The sequence below is a fragment of the Crotalus tigris genome, unplaced genomic scaffold (assembly GCF_016545835.1).
Source record: "Crotalus tigris isolate CLP2741 ecotype Arizona unplaced genomic scaffold, ASM1654583v1 scf7180000017735.2152567, whole genome shotgun sequence".
NCBI classification, from domain to species: domain Eukaryota; kingdom Metazoa; phylum Chordata; class Lepidosauria; order Squamata; family Viperidae; genus Crotalus; species Crotalus tigris.
Genome location: NW_024096601.1, coordinates 1,219,289 through 1,241,916, shown reverse-complemented (window position 1 = coordinate 1,241,916; position 22,628 = coordinate 1,219,289). Strand labels below are relative to the sequence as shown.

General features: G+C 47.2%; 1 protein-coding gene across 1 annotated transcript in view; it reads right to left on the bottom strand.

Annotated features, from left to right (window-relative positions):
• The window catches only part of TRIP4 (thyroid hormone receptor interactor 4), a 40,727-nt gene that overhangs the window by 8,660 nt on the left and 9,439 nt on the right, over positions 1-22,628 (bottom strand). The window contains exons 9-11 of the mRNA XM_039339535.1: positions 21,252-21,439; positions 16,738-16,862; positions 13,737-13,828 (exon numbers count right to left, since the gene is read on the bottom strand). Coding sequence (XP_039195469.1) covers positions 13,737-13,828; positions 16,738-16,862; positions 21,252-21,439 — 405 coding nt within the window. The remainder of the gene's footprint in view (positions 1-13,736; positions 13,829-16,737; positions 16,863-21,251; positions 21,440-22,628) is intronic.

Genomic DNA, 22,628 nt, shown 5'->3' with positions numbered 1-22,628 from the left:
CCCGTGAGAAGTTGAAATTGGCTGATTGATTGAACCTTTTTTTTTTTTTTTGCACACAGCAGCGTAGGCCTAAAGCAAAAAGGTTTTATAAAACCCAGCTGAAGGTCTAGGACTGGGACGACGGCGCGCGCGCTCACAGAGAGGGCTCTGCGTGCCACCTGTGGCACGTGTGCCATAGGTTCGCCACCAAGGGTATAGGGTTTCCTGCCTGAGCAGGGGGTTGGACTAGATGACCTCCAAGGTCCCTTCGAACCACCACCATCATCATCATCGTTATTATTATTATTAATTTGAATTTAACTTGGATTTGTGCAGTGAGTAAAGGAGGGGACGTCTCAATCTAAAGTGCCCTTTCCAATCCTATAACTCTACAACCATTAAAAAAAATAAATGCTATACAGAAACAATAGTAGTTTGTTCCCGTCATCGCCATCTCTTCCACCTATTCCAAAAGACCTGTGATTCTAAAAAAAATGACAAAGTGGTAAGAAACAGATGGCCATGCTCCCTCCCCTCCCCCAAACTGGCCATCTTCTGAGGTTCCTCCCTGGGGGTGGCAGATCACCCCCTCACCCCACGAAGGACGTCTAATCTGATGCTTCCTTGGGAGAAGGAGCACTGCAAGGGAGAATCTGCCTATCCCAGCCACCCCACTGCCAATTTCAGAAGGTCTATGCATAGGGTGGTTATGGAGAGGACCTTAATGCTTGGCCAGATGGCTACAGCAGAAGGCACCTTTCAGGCAGCTAGGCCTCAAGCCACTGGGAACAGGAAAGTCTCTTCGACTGTGAAATGTCAGCTGGTGGAACGTCACGTGCGGGCAGCCTTCAGAGCCCCAACGGGAAAGCTGCAAAAGGCAGCAGTGTTGTGAAGGCCCACTTGGTGAGATGGCTTTTCACTTCTTCTCCCATGGGGAGATGGTTAGACCGAGGGTCTTCTCCACAGCATATGCAGAGAACTGGCTCGTGGAGCGAGCAGGGAAAGCAACAGCAGTAGCACTTAAAACTTACATACTGCTTCATAGTGCTGCACAGCGCTCTCTAAGCGGTTTACAGAGTCAGCATATTCCCCCCCAATTATCTGGGTCCTCATTTTACCGACCTCAGAAGGATGGAAGGCTGGGTCCGCCTTCAGCCGGTCAGGATTGAACTCCTGGCAGTGGGCAGAGTTTGCCTACAATGTTGCATTCTAACCACTGTGCCACCGGACAGACAGACAGACAGACAGACAGATAGAGCAATAGCACTTAGACTTATATACCGCTTCACACTGCATTACAACCCTCTCTAAACGGTTTACAGAGTCAGCCTCTTGCCCCCAATAATCTGGGTCCTCATTTTACCGATCTCGGAAGGAGGGAAGGCTGAGAGTCAACCTTGAGCCAGTGAGGATCGAACTGCTGGCAGTCGGCAGAGTTCGCCTGCAATACCACATTCTAACCACTGTGCCACTTGTAAACCATTGGATTTTTTGGGACCATTTCAAAGCAAGTCAGCTCTCAAAAAGTTCAAGAGCCGAGGTGGCGCAGCAGTTAGGGTGCAGTACTGCAGGCCACTTTAGCTGACTGTGTTCAGCAGGTCAGCGGTTCAAATCTCACCGGCTCAAGGTTGACTCAGCCTTCCATCCTTCCGGGGTAGGTAAAATGAGGACCCAGATTGTTGGGGGCAATGTAAATATATATATATATATATATATATATATATATATCTATATATATATATATATATATATATATATATAACCCGAACAACCAAAGACCTATATACAAATACCCGCGAAAACCTCAGAAAACATATATATATATATATACATTGCTTACTGGTGTACACCGCTTAGAGAGTGCTTGCACTTAAAGCGGTATATAAGTCTCATTCATAAATAAATAAATAAATAAATAAATGAGGATCTGATAAATCCAGGCAAAGGCCTGCTTGGATCAAGGTTCTGGGTCACTCCTGGGATAACTAGAAGTACGTGTGAAGCCCAGAAGCAGAAACTCCTTCAACTCCTGCCCTCAGCAACTGATTGAGATAACGTTTCCTGTGCATACGGTGGAAACATGACTTGGTTAATTCAAAGAAGCATTTCAGGGGAACAAAAGACAGGGTGCAGCCCCCAAAGGCAAGGAAGGAATCCATAAAACGGAGCAACTTTCCACCAGAGAAAAGAGTGTAATTTTGACCGTTGGCACCCGTGAGCTCAGCCAGAAAGCCTCAGCATACTAAAATCACCTCCTACAAGAGGCATTTCAGAGCTCGATGGAATACTGAAGGAATTCATTTTAAGACAGAATCCCATACTCATCTGCCAAACGCTGCAAGGGACAAAGTCTGAATTCCATTAAACTACCTTTCCCCAAATCATCCTACTTCTCCGGGGCTGGCTGCGTTAGGCTTGTGCGCGTCTTCAAGGCTAACTGATTTCGGGTGTCAGAACTTCGGAACCAAAATCCTGCCGTCAACTTAGCGGCTGACTGAGCACAACAAAAGCAGAATTTCCACCAAGGCAGAATTTCACACATGAGGATCCCTACTCAGCAGCATCGCCACAAGTCGCCCCCAACAGCAGATCTCCAGCCCAATATTGACTACAGCTGGAGAGGAGAAAAGAGATGAGGATTATCCCCTCGTGGGCACCTGTCCGCTATTTTAGCTGGCACCATTCTGAAGTGATCCACCAGCTCTCCCCACCAGAGCCCTTTTGTTGGACCAGAGATGACCAGAACCACGTGCCATGAAAACTGCTCAGCCAGGGTAGCGAAAGGAAGCCTGGGGCTACCCATTCTCAGAAAAGGAAGCACAGGGGTCAATTTCTTCTCCGATGTCCTTTGCTTCTCTTGGCATTAGTCAGGCCTAGAAGCCCGGCACCCAGACTAAACGAAGGGAACGGTTTCCCATCCGGGGGAAGAATATTCTATTCTGCCAGTGTCGTTTAAATTTAGCCCGCAGCCGGCTTTCACTCTGTCCACAAGCCAGCTTATGAGTTGGAAACTAATCTAGTTTACAGCACATCAAGACAGAAGACAGTGACAAACCCTATTTCTCCCCCCCCCCCTAAAAAAAAAAAAAAAAGGATAAAGGAGAACATTGGCAGAGGGTGACTGAAGTGTACCAGATAGGTTTTGGTAATCTCTTTTTTACAAACTGAGTAGGTGGGCAGGAGAAGTTCCGTTTCATGCCCCATAAAGCTGTGCAGGCTAATACTTCAGGTCCTTAATTACTAAGTAGGTATTTTCGCCTCTGTTCTTGCAGGAAATTGCTTGCCAGTCCAGCAAGAAAATTGCTCTTTCGCTATCGAGCAAAATAAAAATACAGCGAAGGGTCCCGTTCCGGCCCCCACCCCTTTTAGCAAGCAGATTAAAGTGCTGATACCAGAAACAACTGTGTCAACCTTTCCAACCAACAAGTCTCTTGAGAAGAAGCAGAATCGATCTTCCAGACAAAGAAGGAACTTGGCTCAAGTCCACTGGATCCTCTTGGGAGGTGCGCATTGTCAGCAAATGGACTTTCTTGGTACTTTTTTTTTTTTTTGAAAAGGCTTCGCTTTTCATCCAAGAACTGAATTGAAGAACTTCCTTCGATGAAAAGCGAAACATTTTCAAAGAAAACACCAAGAAGATCTAATTGTCTTTTTTTGGGGGGGGAAGGTCAGGTGACCCTGGGGATGCAACATCGTAAGTATGAAAATCAGCCGTAAGTCACTTTTTTCACGGCTGTCACTAAACGGTCGCTAAACAAGCTGTTGTACGTCAAGGGCTACCTGTATATACCAATTTGGATTCCTGAATGAAAAACGGGATTTAAATCTAGGATATAGAGCAGGGGTTCTCAACCTGTGGGCCACGGCCCGGTAATGGGACAGGCTGACCAGTGTGCACACGTGCGCAGCCCCCCCTTACTTGTACTAATGCTGCGGCTGCGGGATGCAAAAACGGGCTGCCGCTGCACCACGGGATGCAAAAACAGGCTGCCGCCACGCTGCAAGGTGCAAAAATGGATGCCGCCGCACCACGGGGCAGGGAAATGGGCCACCATGCCACAGGGCAGAAAAATGGGGCGCCGCCATGCTGCAAGGTGCAAAAATGGATGCCACTGTACCATGGGGCACGGAAACGGGCCACCGCCAAATCATAGGGCAGAAAAATGGGGCGCCACCATGCCACAGGGCAGAAAAATGGGCTGCTGCCACGCTGCAAGGCGCAAAAATGGATGCCACCGCACCACGGGGCACGGAAATGGGCCACCACCATGCCACAGAGCACAAAAATGGGCTGCCGCCGTGCTGCAAGGTGCAAAAACAGCTACCATCGTGCCGCCGGCCACAGAAACAAGGCACTGCACCACACAAAAATGGGGCAGGGCTAGTATCACATGGGTGCTAGCCGTTTGCGGCGCATGCATGTTCGTGGCCCTGTGTGCATGCGCGTGTTCCCCCTCCCCTTTTCCTCCGGTATGCCGACCGACAAAGGTTGGTGACCTCCAATGTAGAGAAAAAGACGCAGCTGCCCCAAGATCTGACAAACGGTTGCTTGAGTTGCACAAGCCATCTGCCCGCTAGGCCTCAGCATAGTTGCCTCAGTTTTGACCAAACACGACCAGAGCAGCGTCTCCAATGTACGGGTAGCCCTCAACTTACCACAGTTCATTTAGCGACCATTCGAAGTTCCAACAGCACTGAAAAAAAGTGAATGGTGACCGTTTTTTCAGGCTGACGACCGTCGCCGCCTCCCGTTTGTCAAAATTTGGCCGCTTGGCAACTGGCTCATATTTACGACAGTCGGGCCACGCGATCCCCTTTTGTGACTTAACTGCCATCCGCTTAACCACCGGTAAGACTAACTTAACAACTGCAGGGACTCACTTAACGAGGCTGGCAAGAAAGGTCGTACGAAGGGGGCCAAACTCATTTAACCAACGTCTCGTTCGGCGGCATAAATTTTGGGGCTCAGTTGTGGCTGTATGTTGAGGACTACCGAGTATTCCAAGAAGGAAGGAGTGGGGTGGAGTTTTCAGAATGCCTGGATGTGAGGAAGTCTGCAGGCAAGGACCGGGGAGAAAAGAACTGTGCAGAAATGCTGCTGCCGCTGCTAATGGTGGGGCAATCAAAGCGGCTTTGTTCCGAAGCAGCACTTGCAACCTCAACCGCTGAGGTGGCAAAGCACCGTCTTGCTGTGCTATTCAAGGCAGGCAGCCTCTCCCGTGGAGGCTGTCAAGAGTTTCTCTCTGCTGCTCAAAGATAACAAAAAACAGGCCGGCAAGTGCTTTGACTGCTTTGAAGGGGAGGTGCAAAGAGCCCCACCAGGCTACTTCGCTTGCCTTTTATCTAGCACTCATGTCAACTCCCTTTTCTCGCTCTTCGCCGGGGCCAGCCTGCCAGCCTCGTGCTGCGAAGTGCCAGTTCCCTGAGCTGGAACAGGGGCAAAGAAGGCGAGCCTGGGAGAGGCACCCCTGCGGCTAATCTGCTTCTCTTTCACCCTTATCAGCGGAAGGCGGGATGCGGAGTTCCCGGGCCAGGATCAAGGGAGGGTCTGCAGAGGCAAGACGGGACTGGAACCAAGGGAAGCCTTCTTGCTGGCTTCCAAACAAGGGGAGCTGAGAATGTGAAATGAAAACAAGGAGTGAAGGGAAGCCGTGTCCAAAACAAGAGATGGTTACCATGGACATCAGCAGAGGAACAAAAGAGGACAATCCCCTTCTCCTCTTCCAGCATACCTAAAATCTAACACAGATATGTCAAACACAAGGCCAGGGGGGGCGGATGCGGCCCGTGAAGTGGTTTCATGTGGCCTGCGAAGCCATCCTGGAAACAGTGAGGGAACGGCCCCCGCTGCCTTGGCCCTGGCCCAGGCTGGCCAGGAGCCCATGTACAATTTTGTGGTGGCCATCTATGCTGAAACGCATTCAGTCTCCCTCTGACTTTGCCCTGGTACCCATCATGAACAACCTGGCTAAGGAGAGCAAGCACAGCAGCCTTGAGGAAGAGGAGGTAAGTGCAGCTGAGTGCTCCCTTGCGGAAGTGGGGTTGGGCTTGGTGCCACGGATGCTTGAGGGCCAGGCTGGGCATTTGACTGCTGCCCAGGTCTCCGGGCAGCCCGTGGCACCATCCAGCCCGCCCCCCATGGCCTGAGAGGAACAGTGAGGCTCCTCCAGTGGACCATGCCATGGCCCTTGCCCCGGTCCCACCCTCTTTTGCCAGAGACCCTCAGATCTGTCCCACTCTTGCCCAGGCCCCCACAGGCCCCCTTGACACGAACGATGTAGAGCTGGCCACGCCCACCCAGTAGGCCACACCCACCCAGTAGGCCTCACCCACCCTGGCCACACCCACCCGGCCCCCCAAGGGCAACTGCAATGCTGATGCAGCCCTCAATGAAATTGAGTTTGACACCCCTGGTCTAACACAAAGGCAAGAGGATTTATCCACAATAGGATTTTTTTTTTTTTAAAAAAAAAGCTTTTTAGAACAAAACAATTGAGTGAGGGTCTTAGGGAGAAAGTTTTGCCTGATCGGGCTGCTGGTGAAAAGGTCTTGTGGCCCTTGATATTCTCAGGCTGGCTACTTAGAAAGGACCCCAAAGACAGCGTAAGGCATGTTCACAAAAAAAACGGGTGTGTGTGTGTGTGTTTCTAGGTTGTTTAAACACTGGCCTCAGCCTGGCATTTTCCAGATGTGTTAGGTTACGACTCCCGCTGGCATTGGCTACATTGGCTGCGGATGAAGGGGTGTGATCTCTGAGCTTGGTTATCTGCTTGCAGACATTTCATGACCTGACTAGGTAACATCATCAGCGCTGACGATTAGTGTTGTGCTTTGCCCTGCCAGTGTGGATGGAGGCGTGGTTTTCTCTTTGGCGCTTCCGTGAGTAAAGTATTGCAATTGGGAACAACTGAGCAGAAAACCACAACCCCATCAACCTTGGCAGGGCAAGCTGCTGTATATAAATGGGGAGCAAAGCCCACAATTATCTGCACTGATGACGTTATCTAGTTGGGTAATAAAATGTCTGCAAGCAAACAACCAAGCTCAGTTTTATTTATTTAGCATATCGCAACGTTAACCAAGCTAAGAGAGGATCAAAGACTCCACAGTTCAACCCCAAAGTGCAGAATCCCCTTCTACTAGGACAGGGGTAGGCAACCTTGGCTCTTTTATGACTCGTGGACTTCAACTCCCAGAATTCCTGAGCCAGCCATGCTGGGGGGAAAGGGAGGTTTCCAAGCTGACCCATGCTGGCTCAGGAATTCTGGGAGTTGAAGTCCACGAGTCATAAAAGAGCCAGGGTTGCTTACCCCTGTACTAGGAGATGAGATGTGCAGTTGTACACATCCAGAAGGCATCAGGTTGGAGAAGATCTCCTGAGAATTCCAAAGAAAATCCCAGCATCTCCACCCATAACACCAGGGATCTTCCTCCACTGAGTTTTCCCCTTCCCCCAAATGGGAATACACCTTTCTTCTATCAAAAATCCACAAAACAGCAGCTGTTGCATTTTCTAGCGGTTAATGCTTGGATAAATCAAACAGAACAGTAAGCCTCCAGGTTTCACGAGACCAGCCTTATTTAACAAAACAAAACAAAACAGAAACCCACAAAGAACTGAACAAGCTTTCCAGTTCCTCAAAAAACAAAAGAAAGATGGGGAACAATGGCCACAGTTCCTGGAAATTGTAAAATTCCACAGCCGGAATGCTCCATATTGGGGATAATGACAAGCAGTCCTAGACGTACGTTCATTTAGTGATCGTTCAGTTACAACAGCACTGAAAAGAGGGACTTATGACCGTTTTTCACTCTTACGACCACTGCAGCATCCCCAGGGTCACGTGATTTACATTCGGATGTTCGGCAACTGACTCATATATAGGACAGTCGCAGGGTCCCCGGGATCCTGTTGATCCCCTTTTGCGACGTTCTGACTAGCGAAGTCAAAGGGGAAGCCAGATTCACTTAACAACCGTGTTACTTAACAAATAATAGTGATAAAAATAAATAAATAAATAAAGTTGGAAGGGACCATGGAGGTCATCTAGTCCAACCCCCTGCTCAGGCAGGAAACCCTATACCATTTCGGACAAATGGTTGTCCAGTCTCTTCTTAAAAACTTCCAGTGTTGGAGCATCCACAACTTCTGGAGGCAGGTTGTTCCACTGGTTGATTGTTCTAACTGTCAGGAAGTTTCTAATAATAATAATAATTATTATTATTATTATTATTATTATTATTATTAGTTGGAAGGGACCTTGGAGGTCATCGTCCAACCCCCTGCTCAGGCAAGAACCCTACACCATTTCGGACAAATGGTTGTCCAGTCTCTTCTTAAAAACTTCCAGTGTTGGAGCATTCAGAGCTTCTGGAGGCAGGTTGTTTCACTGATTAATTGTCCTCACTGTCAGGAAGTTTCTCCTTAGTTCTAGGTTGCTTCTCTCTTTGATTAGTTTCCACCCGTTGCTTCTTCTTGTCCTGCCTTCAGGCACTTTGGAGAATAGCTTGACTCCCTCTTCTTTGGGGCAGCCCCTGAGATACTGGAAGACTGCTATCATGTCCCCCCTTGTCCTTCTCTTCGTTAAACTAGACATATCCAATTCCAGCAGCTGTTCCTTATATGTTTTAGCCTCCAGACCTCTAATCATCTTTGTTGCTGCAGCGATCCACTTAACAACTGTGGCAAGAAAGGTTATAAAATGGGGCAAAATCCACTTAACAACGGTCTCACTTAACTACAGAAATTTTGGGCTGGGCTGTGATCATAAGTGAAGGGCAACCTGTATTCTAGCCTGGTGGCTGTTACTTCCTTTATTGGTATTTTCTGTTTGTTTGGATCTTTTCTGCCTTAAGTCAGCTCCAATTTTAAAGCAGCCTACAACATGGCGATATGGAAAATGCAGATACAGCAACAGATGAACTAGTTCTTGTTTCACTATTTCTCAGCGACCTAAAGTGGTTTTCTTGTTGCTTGCAAAGCAACAAGGTTGTATAAGTTGTATAAGTTTTTTTTTTTAAAAAAAAAGAAGTCATGCAAGTCCAAGTAATGCACCCTTTCTTGAAAACTTGAAGTGGCAAGCAAACTCCAAGAGGGGGGAAAAAACCTACAGCAATAACTCTTTTATACCGATGACAGTTCTGCAAATGCATACATGTAAAGGCGGCTGAATGCATGAATGAAAGGGACACCTTTTCTTCTCGGTCACGTATGTTGGCGGCAGCTGCGATGAAGGAAGTAGCACACTCGGTGTTTGTGGAATAGGGATATCAGGGCCAAAACAAGACACGCATAAGGGGATCTTCCCAAAGCAGTGGAGAAGTGCTTTTTCACAGTCTGCACGGCTTTTATCCAACAGATGTCGAGCAGCAGGGAAGCCTGCATGAACCCAGCAGCTGATCCGCAAAATTCAGCTGAAACCGGGGAAAGTATAAATAGAGACTCACATCATTACAGGCTTCCAAGCATCAGAGTACCCTTTGCTTGAGAAGCAGGACACAGCCAGTTGGCTTGATCGGCCATCCAATTTCTCTAACGTAAACTGCCTGCTGATTGTCAAGATGCTGAGCGGCTCCGAGCTGACACTGTTTTCAGGGATGTGTTTAATCTATTAGCCTCTCGCTGAAAAAAGAAAAGGAAGAAGAATCTTGGCGTCTCACCACAGAATGCTTGATAGGCTTTTCACCTGTTTCGGCATCGGAAGATTAATTGGCTTCTAACAAGCCCGGCTACTTTGAAGAAAAGACAGAGATAGGGATAAGGAAAAATGCTCTTATGTGATAACAAGAAATCACCAGTCGGACCAAGACCAACATTCTTAGCAATTTCTGGAGGAAGCAGACAGGGGAAGTGTGTGACAAATGGTGGGTTTTGGGGTTGTTGTTTTTTTGGGCAGATTAAGAATATATGGATTTATGTTCTGTTAGGTTTGTAGGCATTAAGAGGATCTCCTTTGGGAAAGGGCTTGCTATAAGGAAGTCTAGCCCAGGGCTCTTCAACCTCGTTCCAAAATTATGATGATGACAAGCAAAGTCAACGGGGGGGGGGGGAGTCAGATTCATTTAATGACTGCGTGATTCACTTAACAACCGTGGCAAGAAAGGTCATAAGATGAGGGAAAACACAAACAACTATCTTGCTTAGAAACAGATCTTATGGTTGTTAACTCGAGGACTATGTGTATGACAGGTTTCGGCAACAATATACCCCACACCGAACAGGGGATCTGCTCAACAGCCGCTGAGTTTGCTCAAAGGTCGTAAAATCAGGCCTGGTCACCCAATGACCTGCTTTATGACAGTCTAGCGCAGTGGTTCTCAACCTGTGGGTCGGGACCCCATTTGGGGTCGAACGACCATTTCACGGGGGTCGCCAAACAACGCAGTCCGTCATTTCCCCCCCCTTTTCCTTAGCTGTGCTACTCCCTTTTTTTCTATTGGCTTTTGAAAGCCAATAGAATAAATTCTCTTGAATAGAGTCTAATTCTATTGGCTTTCCAAAGCCAATAGGAATTGTCCAGGCTGTCTCTGCCCTGCTGTGCCCGCCAAAAGTCCCATTCTGCAAACGGTGCTGCACCAGTTGAGTAGTCCTCGACTTACGACCGGTTGGGGGTCGCGGCATTAAAAAGGTTGAGAACCACTGGTCTAGCGGCTACGAGCAAAACTGCCAGAACTTAATTACAGTCATACATTCAGGGACTACCTGTATGTAGTGGTTCAGGGGTCTTCAAACTTGGCCCTTTTATGACTTGTGGACTTCAACTCCCAGAATTCCTCAGCCAGGCACATGTGGGAGTTGAAGTCCACAAGTCATAAAAGGGCCAAATTTGCAGAGCCCTGGTATAGCCTCTCCCTGAACAGCTGACCTCTAAAGCGGGAATAGGAAAACTACAACACCCAGAAGCCCCTGCCTTTAACAATATAGTCTGGAGCTAACAGAAAGTAGTTACATGCCAACGTAACTGAGTAAGACATGAAGGGAGACGGAAAAGCTCTCAGAACGTGGATTCCAATCACGGCAGAGGAACCAGTCTGGTTGGTCACCCTGTTCTTTAGGGAGCTGCTTATTAACGCAGCGCAAGTGACGCTGCAAGTTTCAGTGGCAAAAACAAGCAAAGCCCAGCCAAGGATGTGCTTCCACAAGAAGCTGAAAAACGCATACCGCAAACTTGCAGAGCTGTGGAATTCACACAAGACGAAGCAGGAAAAAATATCTCATTTCAGAAGAAGTTTACATAGGACAAAGAGGGTGGGGTGTAACAAACCTTCCTATCCCTGGCAATTCGCCAGGCATCTGGAAATGGAGGCTGGGAGAGGAGAGTCAGGGGGCTCTAACAAATAGGAACTGGGGCCTGGTAGCTTAGAGAAGAGGTCCCCAACCTTTTGGGCACCAGGGACCAGTTCCGTGGAGAGAGGTTTTTCCACAGACCGGAGAGTGTGTGTGGTTTTGTGTGCTGCCTGCATCCTGCAGATGGGGCTTTGCTTGTTTGTGTGGACCGGTTGCTGGCATGCCGCGGCCCAGTACTAGTCCACGGACCAGGTGTTGGGACCCCTGTCTTAGAGTTTGCCTCAGGGAGATAAATATTGCCCACCCAACTCAAAGGAGTAGAAAACAGCTGCTGAGCATCTCGGGAGGTGAAAAGGGAAGAGACACGTATGCTTTGTGACAGCTCCCAGCTTTGGAACAGCTTACCCCCCTCCGGCAAGGAAACATCCCCCCCCCCACTTCTCCAGCCTTCCAGAGAACAGTTAAGATTTGACTCTTGCAGAAATCCTTGGAGGTTAAAGAGCTGAACTCAATGCACGGAGTTGCTGCTGTGGTTTGACTCTCACAGTGCTACTGTTGTATTGCATTATTACCTGATGTCATCCAAGGCCTAAGGCAAGGGCAGGCAACCTTGGCTCTTTTATGACTTGCGAACTTCAACTCCCAGAATTCCTGAGCCAGCCATGCGGAGGGGAAAGGGAGAGGTTTCCAAGCTGAGCCATGCCGGCTCAGGAATTCTGGGAGTTGAAGTCCACGAGTCATAAAAGAGCCAAGGTTGCCTACCTCTGGCCTAGGCCTAGGTCGCTTTATGACTCGTGGACTTCAACTCCCAGAATTCCTGAGCCAGCATGGCTCAGCTTGGAAACCTCTCCCTTTCCCCTCAGCGTGGCTGGCTCAGGAATTCTGGGAGTTGAAGTCCACGAGTCATAAAAGAGCCAAGGTTGCCTACCCCCGGGTTAAACCAACCGAGAGAGATAGGAGAGATTTCAGATCTACCCTGAAACCTGCCTGCAAAGGGAACAGAATGAGACAGGAAAGAGCTTGTGGCTTTGTTTTGTTTTCATTTCTACCCAAGGTTCTAGCTCCCAAGACGCCTCCTTGCTGAGAAAAGCTTTCTAGAACATCTGAGTGGGCAGAAGGTTGGCGTTTCATTTAGTGCAACCCAAACGTGGCATTCCTTTTTCTCCTGTTCCTAGAATGGCTGCCCAGCCCTGCTCAAATGCCAGGAGTCTGATCTGAAGACAGCCTATGAAACGTTAAGTCCCAAATTTCAATCTTTAGTCCCTGGATCTCCTGAGAGATTCCAGTGACTGGCTAAGGAACTGTGGCTGGCAAAGGAGAAGAGTTTTTTCTGTCATGGCTCCCACCCTTTGGAATATCATGCCCCGCAAGGAGAGATCTGCCCACACCTCCTGGCCTTATCAAGGAGCCTGAAAACCTGGATCGGTCAACTGGTTTGGGGCCCGGATGGGGACATCCCCCCACTTTGCAGTTGGCTAGTAAATTACTAGAAGATCCCGACCTCCGTCCTGTCCATACCCTGGTTCTTTTTATCAGTTTTAATATTAATTCTAACCTTTTTAAATTTCAAACGCCCAATGTTTTCAAGTTTTTAATCTTCTAATTGTTTCAAGGCCATGGTGGCGCAGTGGTTAGAATGTAGCACTGCAGGCTGATTCTGCCCACTGCCAGGAGTTCGATCCTGACCGGCTCAAGGTTGGCTCAGCTTTCCGTCCTTTCGAGGTCGGTAAAATGAGGACCCAGGTTGTTGGGAGGACGATATGCCGACTCTGTAAACCGCTTAGAGGGGGCTACAACGCAGTGTGATCGAAGTGCTATTGCTAATGTTATTATTCTGTTATTTATGGCGTAGTAAGCAACCCAGAATTGCTTGACAGCGAGATGGGGGGGAGGTTACAAATTTAATAAGTAAATAAGTATATAAATAAATAATAAATAGCTGGTGGAAGAACTCAGAGGACCTGCTGTCAATCAAAGCAAGACTGTGGGAAAAGGAGTGAAGATGTAACACTTAGCTACCCAGAGAAGTGGGGTAGAAGGACCTAGCACAGGGGTAGGCAACCTTGGCTCTTTTATGACTGGTGGACTTCAACTCCCAGAATTCCTGAGCCAGCCATGCTGAGGGGAAAGGGAGAGGTTTCCAAGCTGAGCCATGGTGGCTCAGGAATTCTGGGAGTTGAAGTCCACGAGTCATAAAAGAGCCAAGGTTGCCTACCCCTGATCTAGCAGAACAATCTTTACATTTTCTGCATTCAGGTCCTTTGAGGATGCAGCTGTCTTCAACTGCACTGATTTTACAACTCTTTTGAGGACTGGGGAGAAACAAAAAAGGCCGTTTATTTTTAAAGCAACTGACAAAAGCGACTCAGCTTCAATCACCACAACCTCCACCCCTCAAAACGAAACAAAAAACCCCTCCCAAGAAACAAGTAGGGGTAGGGTTGGGTTTTGGTTTTTTTTGCTCATTCACCTGTTCCTGAAATTGCTCTTGTGACAGGCAGTCAATCAAGTCCACGCAGCCGAGCAGACAGCCGGAGGGATAATCCTGGGGAAATTCCAAATCTGCGGTAAGCAGGAGAGAAAATTATAAGGCAAGCTCACGCATGTGCCTTGAGTTTCTGCCGTTCCCCACATGGTCCTGATTAGCCTTTGCCAGCCCTCGCGTGCGCTCACTCCATGCAACTTTCAACTGCTAATTTAATGGTTTGGATGAAACACAGGCCTCTTAGGGAGCACTGCCTGATAATACACACTTGTGGAGAAAGGAGTTCATGGCTGCATCACCGGAAGCAATTCCCCATCAGGATCTTAAACCGAGAACGTCCACGTTTCAACTGTTATCCTTCCAGCCACAAAATAATCTCCTCCAGGTTAAGGTGACCCTTCAAAGGTTAATGTTGTGTCCTGCAGGCCCTTAACACCTTCTTCAGGGCTAAGAAACAGCCCTCTCTATGAACCCATTTCCTGCAATCCGATGATCATCAGATGTAGGGGGTAGGCTTGTCTTGAGAAACTCACAATACATACTTGAGGGGAATTGAGAAATAAGAAACACATGGCGACAGGATCAATAGGCTAGCGAAATAAATAAATAAATGGGGCTCTGGAAAAATGGTTTGTTGGGCTATAGCAGTGGTTCTCAACCTGTGGGTCGGGACCCCATTTGGGGTCGAATGACCATTTCACGGGGGTCGCCAAACAACGCAGTCCGCCATTTGTTTCCCCCTTTTCCTTAGCTGTGCTACTCCCTTTTATTCTATTGGCTTTTGAAAGCCAATAGAATAGACTCTCTTGAATAGAGTTTAATTCTATTGGCTTTCAAAAGCCAATAGGAATTGTCCAGGCTGTCTCTGCCCTGCAGAGCCCGCCAAAAGTCCCGTTCTGCAAACGGTGCTGCACCAGTTGAGTAGTCCTCGACTTATGACCGGTTGAGTAGTCCTTGACTTACGACCAGTTGGGCGTCGCGGCATTAAAAAGGTTGAGAACCACTGGGCTATAGTAATGCACAAAGAAACACTATGTGGAGTCATGCAGCGAACTAATAAAGCAGAAGGTATGTTGTCGAATTTCAACCCTGCTAGAGTGGTTTGTGGTTTCACACACTGCATAACAGCAGTCAATTGTAGGTCAACATTCATTGTTAAATAATCCACGGTTTTACATGACATAAATGTCACGCTTTCATAAATAACACATATATGGTGTCTTTTCTCTCTTCCTTCAGGTTTCCTGTGCCTGTGGCTATCTTTCTCTCAAAATCTCCTTTCCCTTTAAAGCAATTTCTTGATACCTATTTATCCAAGCTAAGTAAGCTCGGTTGTTTTGAAACCATTTCCCTTGTGTGGTCTTTTCCAAATGTTACGTCATCGCGACAATGGAGAAGGCGAAAGAGCCAAGAGAGCATGGACGTAAAGAATGGCACATGAGGAAAAAAAGCACAAGGTTTTCATGGAAACATTTTGAGCGCTGTCTTTCCAAAGCCTCTTTGCTCTACAACAGCGGTTCTCAACCTATGGGTCGCGACCCCATTTGGGGTCGATCGACCATTTTTCGGGGGTCGCCAAAAGCGTCGATCCGCCATTTTTCCCCCTCAAGGGGCACAGCTGTGCATGCGCGCCGCGCACAGATGCGCCGCCATGCATGCGTGCCGCACACGTGCACACCGCCGTGCGTGCGTACCGTGCACGTGCACGCCGCCGTGCATGCGCGCCGCGCACGGGGGCGCCGCCGCATATGCGCGCTGCGCGTGGGAGGTGCCGCCGCGCATGCGCGCCATGTACCGGGTGCCACCACCGCGCATGGGGCGGCGCACGGGGGCGTCGGCACCGCGCATGGGGCGGCGCACGGGGGCGTCGGCACCGCGCATGCGCGCCACACATGGGGGCGGTGTCATGCATGCGCACCGCACATGGGGACGGCGTCATGCATGCGCACCGCACATGGGGGCGGCACTGTGCATGCGCGCCACGCGTGGGGGCGGCGCCACGCATGCGTGCCGCGCAAGGGGGCGGCGCCACGCATGCGCAGAACGTTTGTGTGATGGGGGGCGCCGTCACACAAACGTTGAGAACCACTGCTCTACAAGCTATGAGCATAAAACATACGAAAAAAGGTAAATAATAATTAAAAAAAAGATGTAAAACAGACATAAACTGTTTCAATTCCTTCCTTTGGGATAGCTCTATAGGGCCGTGGTGGCAAACCTATGGCACGGGTGCCACAGGCGGCACGTGGAGCCGTCTCTGGTGGCACGCGAGCCATTGCTGGGCCAAGGTGCTTCCTCCTCCTCTCCATGCATGCGCAGTCTGGGAATAGGCGACAGTCTATAAAAGGAGCAACTTTCTGCGGAAGTAACATTTGCTGCAGACAGCTTGAGAGCGAGCACAAGTCAGAACGGACAGCGAGTGAGCGAGCACGAGCCGACAACTCGGTGGCCACGCCCACTCAGTGGCCACGCCCACTCAGCACCCGGCAATGCATAAGTGGGTTTGGGGTTGCAATTTGGGCACTCGGTCTCTAAAAGGTTCGCCACCACTGCTATAGGGCATTGCATGCCAAGACAACTAGACACAGGGACTGTTTTTTTTCCTCTTGTGCCATCACTCTGCGGAATACCTAATTCTCACAGTTCTGTCTAATGTGTATGTCTATTAAGCAGTACATTATTATTTATCCTTCCTCCTTTTATTATGGTTCGGTGTGCGGTCAGCCAGATGTTCCGACTGGATTAGGCATTTTTGTCTACCTCTCGAGTCGTTTCCAAGAACCTAGGATAGGCAGATGTGGACGGTTACTATCATTACCCTGTCTGCTGCTTTGCATGTACAGCGAGTGCTTCGGTACCAGAGTTAAATTCCTTGGAGCTCTAATCACTTGGCCGAAGAAAGTATTTCACTTCCACTTTTTCTCCATTTTCCTTCTGGCCTTCCAGGGGAAAGAACCCCCAACAAAGATAAAAGGATAAAGCTCACCTTCCCGGAGCAATGTTCTGTAGGTGGCCTCCAGCTCAGAGATTTCCTGGGGGGAAGGTCTTTTTGCCGTGGCTGCTATCCATAGCCGGCCTCTGTGGGATGTGTACCAAATTCGGCCTTCCACTCTGTGGAAGAAAAGAGAAGGATCGGAAACGGAGCCCACCTCCCCGTGGGTTTCTTTCTTTTTTTTTTTTAAATAACAAGTTTTATTAATTTTTCAATTTTTACATCCAAGTAATTAGGAAGCAACGTGGTGATAGGGTAATCCATAGTCCAATAACAAAATCATTCATGTATAAGGTTGCATCATTAAAGGTTTCCTCTCTATTTCCCTTAATTATTATATTATATTCAAGTTATTACATTTCTAGATAAAACTCAATCAATCAATACATTTATCACTAAAATTTTACTTATACATATCCAAGTTCTGTTTTTTAAGCTTTACTTAATTCTACTTACCATGTTCCAGTTTAACCTTTAATAACCATAATGTTTAAACTTCGAGTAACCCTAATTTCCCTGATTTCATTACAAGATAATTATCGTGTCTAGAATACACATATTGTTCCGAAAATTACATTCTTACTTTATTTCACAAATATATTCTATTTCTCGTCCTGGTAGCTCCTCATTTGCTAATAAAATATCTTTCATTGTCACAAACCCATTTCCATATTACATTTCAAAACAATAATCTAACAGTTAATTTTCATTTCCATTATAAATCTAGGTCCTGAATATTAAATCAATCAATATCTCTAAAAATCCCCTTAACCCATTAAGTAAAATTTTAAGCTATTCCATCATCCCGTGGGTTTCTTGACATGTCACTCAAAGAACATTTTCTTTGGAAACCACGACATGAAATCCTGGGTCGACCTCTAAGCCAATCTCAGTCTCGGAATGAGCCTCAACAAATGAAGAGGAAATGGCCGAAACAAAAGGGCAGAGAGTCCTTAAAAAGCTTAACCACTAAGGAGACTCACAAAAGAGTCAAGATTTTCCAAACAGGTAGAAGCAGTTTTACACCTTCCCAGTTTTCCAACAGTAACTGAGGTTTATCCCTGCATATTTATCAAGGGATAAGAGAAACGTTTTTTTTTTAATACGGAAAAAAGGGTTCTTTGAAAGATTTTTTTCTTTCCCTAGAGTTCTTTCTGGTGTCAGAAGACAACCAAGAAAGCTAATATATAATGGGTATGGGTATCACTAAACCCAATAAAATGAGGAAAGTCCAGGGCTTAATTTGTAAAATAGATGAAAGTCAAAGTCCAAATGTACTTTTAAATGCATGGGGTTTTTTTCCCCCCACCAGTGCAAAACTGATGGGATGGTTGGGCTTTTCATTTCGAACCAATGACCTCTAAACTAAGAAGGTTGTCTCAAAATGCCTGAGAATCTAGGCTAAGGGGGGGTGGGATGGGGGAGGGAGGAAAGGGCTGTCTTACAACCATAGTCATTTTCTTTGGGAGAAAGGAGCTAGGGAAGAGTTACTCTGCTTATATGTAGCTGCTCAGCTGGCATTAAGCCCTTTCCTCTAAGGAGCTTAGAACACTAAATACAGCCAAGTCATTTTTATCATTTTGTAACTGTGGAAGAAAGACAGCAAGGAGGAGGGAACCAACATAATACATTTCATTTAATGACAAAACAGCCATTTGTAAAAAAAAAAAAAAAAACACCTCTAGCCTCTGGGTCCAATAATATCTTCCCCAACGTATCCCACTGGGTCCTTGTTGCTGCAAATGTGACCCATGATCAGCTGATTGTCCATTAGATTTTTTTTTTTTTACATCCAGCCTTACAAACCTGTGCTCTCCCTAGAGCAGTGGTTCTCAACCTGTGGGTCGGGACCCCATTTGGGGTCGAACGACCATTTCACGGGGGTCGCCAAACAACACAGTCCGCCATTTTTTTCCTCCTTTTCCTTAGCTGTGCTACTCCCTTTTATTCTATTGGCTTTTGAAAGCCAATAGAAGAGACTCTCTTGAATAGAGTCTAATTCTACTGGCTTTCCAAAGCCAATAGGAATTGTCCAGGCTGTCTCTGCCCTGCTGAGTCCGCCAAAAGTCTCATTCTGCAAACGGTGCTGTACCCGTTGAGTAGTCCTCGACTGACGACCGGTTGAGTAGTCCTTGACTTACAACCGGTTGGGGGTCGCGGCATTAAAAAGGTTGAGAACCACTGCCCTAGAGGTTGCATGGCTACACTTACGACCCCAATATAAAAGTGATGGGAATTATAATTCAACGCATTAGAAAGCACCAGGGTTGGGGGGAAAGCAGCATTAGAACATGCAGCAACTGTGTTCAACACACACCCAAAGGTGTTTTTTTCCCCCTTCAGCTAGAGAGGTGGAAAACAGCACCACCTGGTGAATTGATCAGAAGGGTTAAAAAGTGTTCAGGCTAGCAGTAGAATTTCTGGGAGTTGAACTCTACAGGTTTTGAAGTTGCCAAGGTTGGACTCCCCTTTGTCTACAGGTAATCTTTGGTTAATGACTGCCCTGTTTAATGACGGTTTGAACTTATGACGGCGCTGAAAAAATAACTTTACACTTGGCCCTCGCAGTGGGCCACAATGGCACCAGGGTTGAGTGATTACAATCTGGAGGCTTCGCAACCCACAGATGTTTACGACTGTTGCGGTGTTCTGGGGTCATGTGATCACCTCTGCATCACATGCAGACATGTGATGTTTTGCTTAATGACTGTGTCGCTTAGCAGTGAAGTTGCTAGTCCTAATTTGGGGACTTATCACTAGCCTCTACCAGAAATTTGATTCTGATCATCTTCTATGTATGAAGTATTAGTAAGTTAATATAATTTTAAGAGAAGGGTGCATCCTGCTCGGTGGAAAAGAACCAACAGAATAAAAAAGGCAGAATCAATTCTTGAACACCCTCAGAAAACAAAAAAATGATTGCTGGTGGCTATCAAAGACCTACTCCCATGTAGCAATTTTTCCAGCCTCCCCCTGCGGAAAAAAAACCATTGTGCCATATTAAGCCCCCAAAGGATATTTTTACAGGTTACGGCAATCCTGAAGGCTTACAAGCCACAGGGGGAAGAAGAGAAGCACATGAATGTCACAAACATGAAAAGAAAGCAGCTAGAGCTCATTAAATCACACCAGCAGCCCCAATTAAAGAAACGCCAGCGTGTTTTCCCTAAAGCTTGCGCTCCTGTAAAATGGCAACGCCACTTAGATGAGGCCAGTCAACCTGATTTGCAATAGCAGCTGGGCAAACCTGGTGTCACACCAGTGGCCCATTTTCAGCAGAAGGCATATTAAATTCAGCTTGCGACTATCATGGAATTCCTCTGTTCACACCACGATGCTGGGCAGATGCTGAATTTCTCCAAAGAAAGCTCACCTGAGTAAATTCACGTGTTAGGCTACAAAGTGATTTCTTTGGTTTATGCTTAGGGCAGGGGTAGGCAACCTTGGCTCTTTTATGACTTGTGGACTTCAACTCCCAGAATTCCTGAGCCAGCATGGCTCAGCATGGAAACCTCTCCCTTTCCCCTCAGCATGGCTGGCTCAGGGAGTTGAAGTCCACGAGTCAAAGAAGAGCCAAGGTTGCCTACCCCTGGCTTAGGGTGTCCTATGATACTGGCAATTACAGTTGGTAAAGCGCACTTATGGCTTAATGGTGTTCAAAGCCTGCCCCAGAAGCTTATTCAAACAAACCTTGGATGCAGTTGAGGGAAGTTAGCCCCCCCCAGAAGGAAATATTAAAAAGGAAAATATATTTTTCACCAAAAGGATTTTTTGGGAAAGCAGAAACCAAACCTGGCCCCAAATTTCTTTGTCCCAAGCAAGAGCTAGCTTCATACAAATGCAAATGTAAAACCATCAGAAAGTTGGAGCCAGAGCAATCAAGAAGACAAAAGAGAAGATCTGCATACTCCACCCAAACTCTAGGAGACAGCCCCATCACCTGGGAAGCAGGATATGATACTAGAATTAAACCATAGATATCAAGGCCTAGACCAGCGGTTCTCAATCTTCGTGTGACGGCGACCCCCGTCACACGGACGCGGCGCGCATGTGCGGCCTCTATGCGTGGCGCGCATGCGCAGCGCCACCCCCTGGGGGGAAATGGCGGATCGCATTGTTTCGCGACCCCCGTAAAATGGTCGATCGACCCCAAATGGGGTCGCGACCCATAGGTTGAGAACGGCTGGCCTAGACAAACACTCAAACAGCCTCAAAGTTCATGCCACAGGAACAGGAAACTATTCCAAACAAAAGGCTAGAGAGGGTATAAAAACCGACTATACCATGTGCTCAGCCCTTCTCTCCTCTGCTCTTTCCTGAAGAACCATCTTTCTGCTTCTTCAATAAACTGTAACCTTCTTCCCAAAGCAGTCACCATGTTTGCTTATTTATTCCCGGCTTGGATGAACCAGGATGAAGACTTTACTTCTAACACAGTAAACCGTGATCTAGTGTAATAATGCATGAACTCAACCTCAAAGTGCTCCCGGCGACAGATCTCTGTTTACCTCTTGATCCCTTTGACCAGCAAGGAGGCCCAAGGCTGATGCAGGCTCAGACACCAGCCGCTGTCTGAAATCTCCTGGATCTCTCGATCCTGAATTCGTAAGCGACTTCGTTCTGAATCTGTGAGGCTCCCACTCTCTGCAGAAACGTCCATTTTCCGGTATGGGAGCAAACCAGCTTGGTCCACCCACTTCAATATAATTTAAAAGAGAAGTAGGTTAGATAAACAGAAATATTGATGTATAAAATAGATAAGAGTAATTTTGAGAGAGGTGCCGCTCGGGTATTTCCCCTCATCTGTATCCGAAGAGGGATGAGAGGGGAGGAGGAAGGGATGGAAGGAAGTAGGATGGTAGGAAGGGATGAGGGGAGAGAGGTGAAGAGAGGAGAGAGGGAGGAGGGAAGTAAGGTAGAGAGGGTGGATGCAGTGGGGGGGAGATGGACAAGCGACACCTAAGGTTATATGTATGAATTTATTTTAAAGGTATTTTTATAATGTATTGAAAGTATTAAATGTATTGAAAAATGAAAAATAAAAATTTTTCAAAAAAATATTTATAATTTAAAAGAGAACAAAAGACATTTTTATACTTAGAATTGTACAATGGAAGATAGGAATAGAAAGGGCTTTTTTTTTTTTTTTTGACTTGGGCTTAAATGCCAGCGGCGTTCCTTATTGTCACTGAACTGAGCCGAAGGAACGAAAGATAAGTTATTGTGAGAGCTTAAAGCAGTGTTTCTCAACCTTGACAATTTTAAGGCATGTGGACTTCAACTCCCAGAATTCCACAGCCAGCAATGCTGGCTGTGGAATTCTGGGAGTTGAAGTCCACATGCCTTAAAATTGTCAAGGTTGAGAAACACTGGCTTAAAGGGACCTCATTAGCTATAAAACAAGAAACTGGTTGCCAATGCAGCAATCATAAAACAGTCCATCTAAGTTTGTATTCTCTGGCTGAACTACTCTAGGAAAAAAAAACCTAGAAATACTATACAGGCAGTCGGTGACTTGTGAGCACCACAATTTCCACTGCTAAACAGGACAGCGGTTGTGAGACAATGGTTTTCCTTTTTTTGGCCACCATTGTTAAGCAAATCACTTGTGCGTGTTAAGGGAACCATGAGGTCATTACTGAATCCAGCTTTCCCCACTGACTTTGCTTGTCAGAAGGTGGCAAATGACAACGTAAGCCACTTTTATTCAGGGCCGTCGTAACTCTGAATGGTCCACTAAATGGACGGTTGCAAGCTGAGGGCTTCCTGCACCACAATGCAAAGGAGAAGGTCCAAAGGTGAAATGCATCTTCTGATCGGTTTCACACTCAGTACCATCTGCTTATTTTCTTCTAAACGTGACGGGCAAAGCCTGCCACCCATTG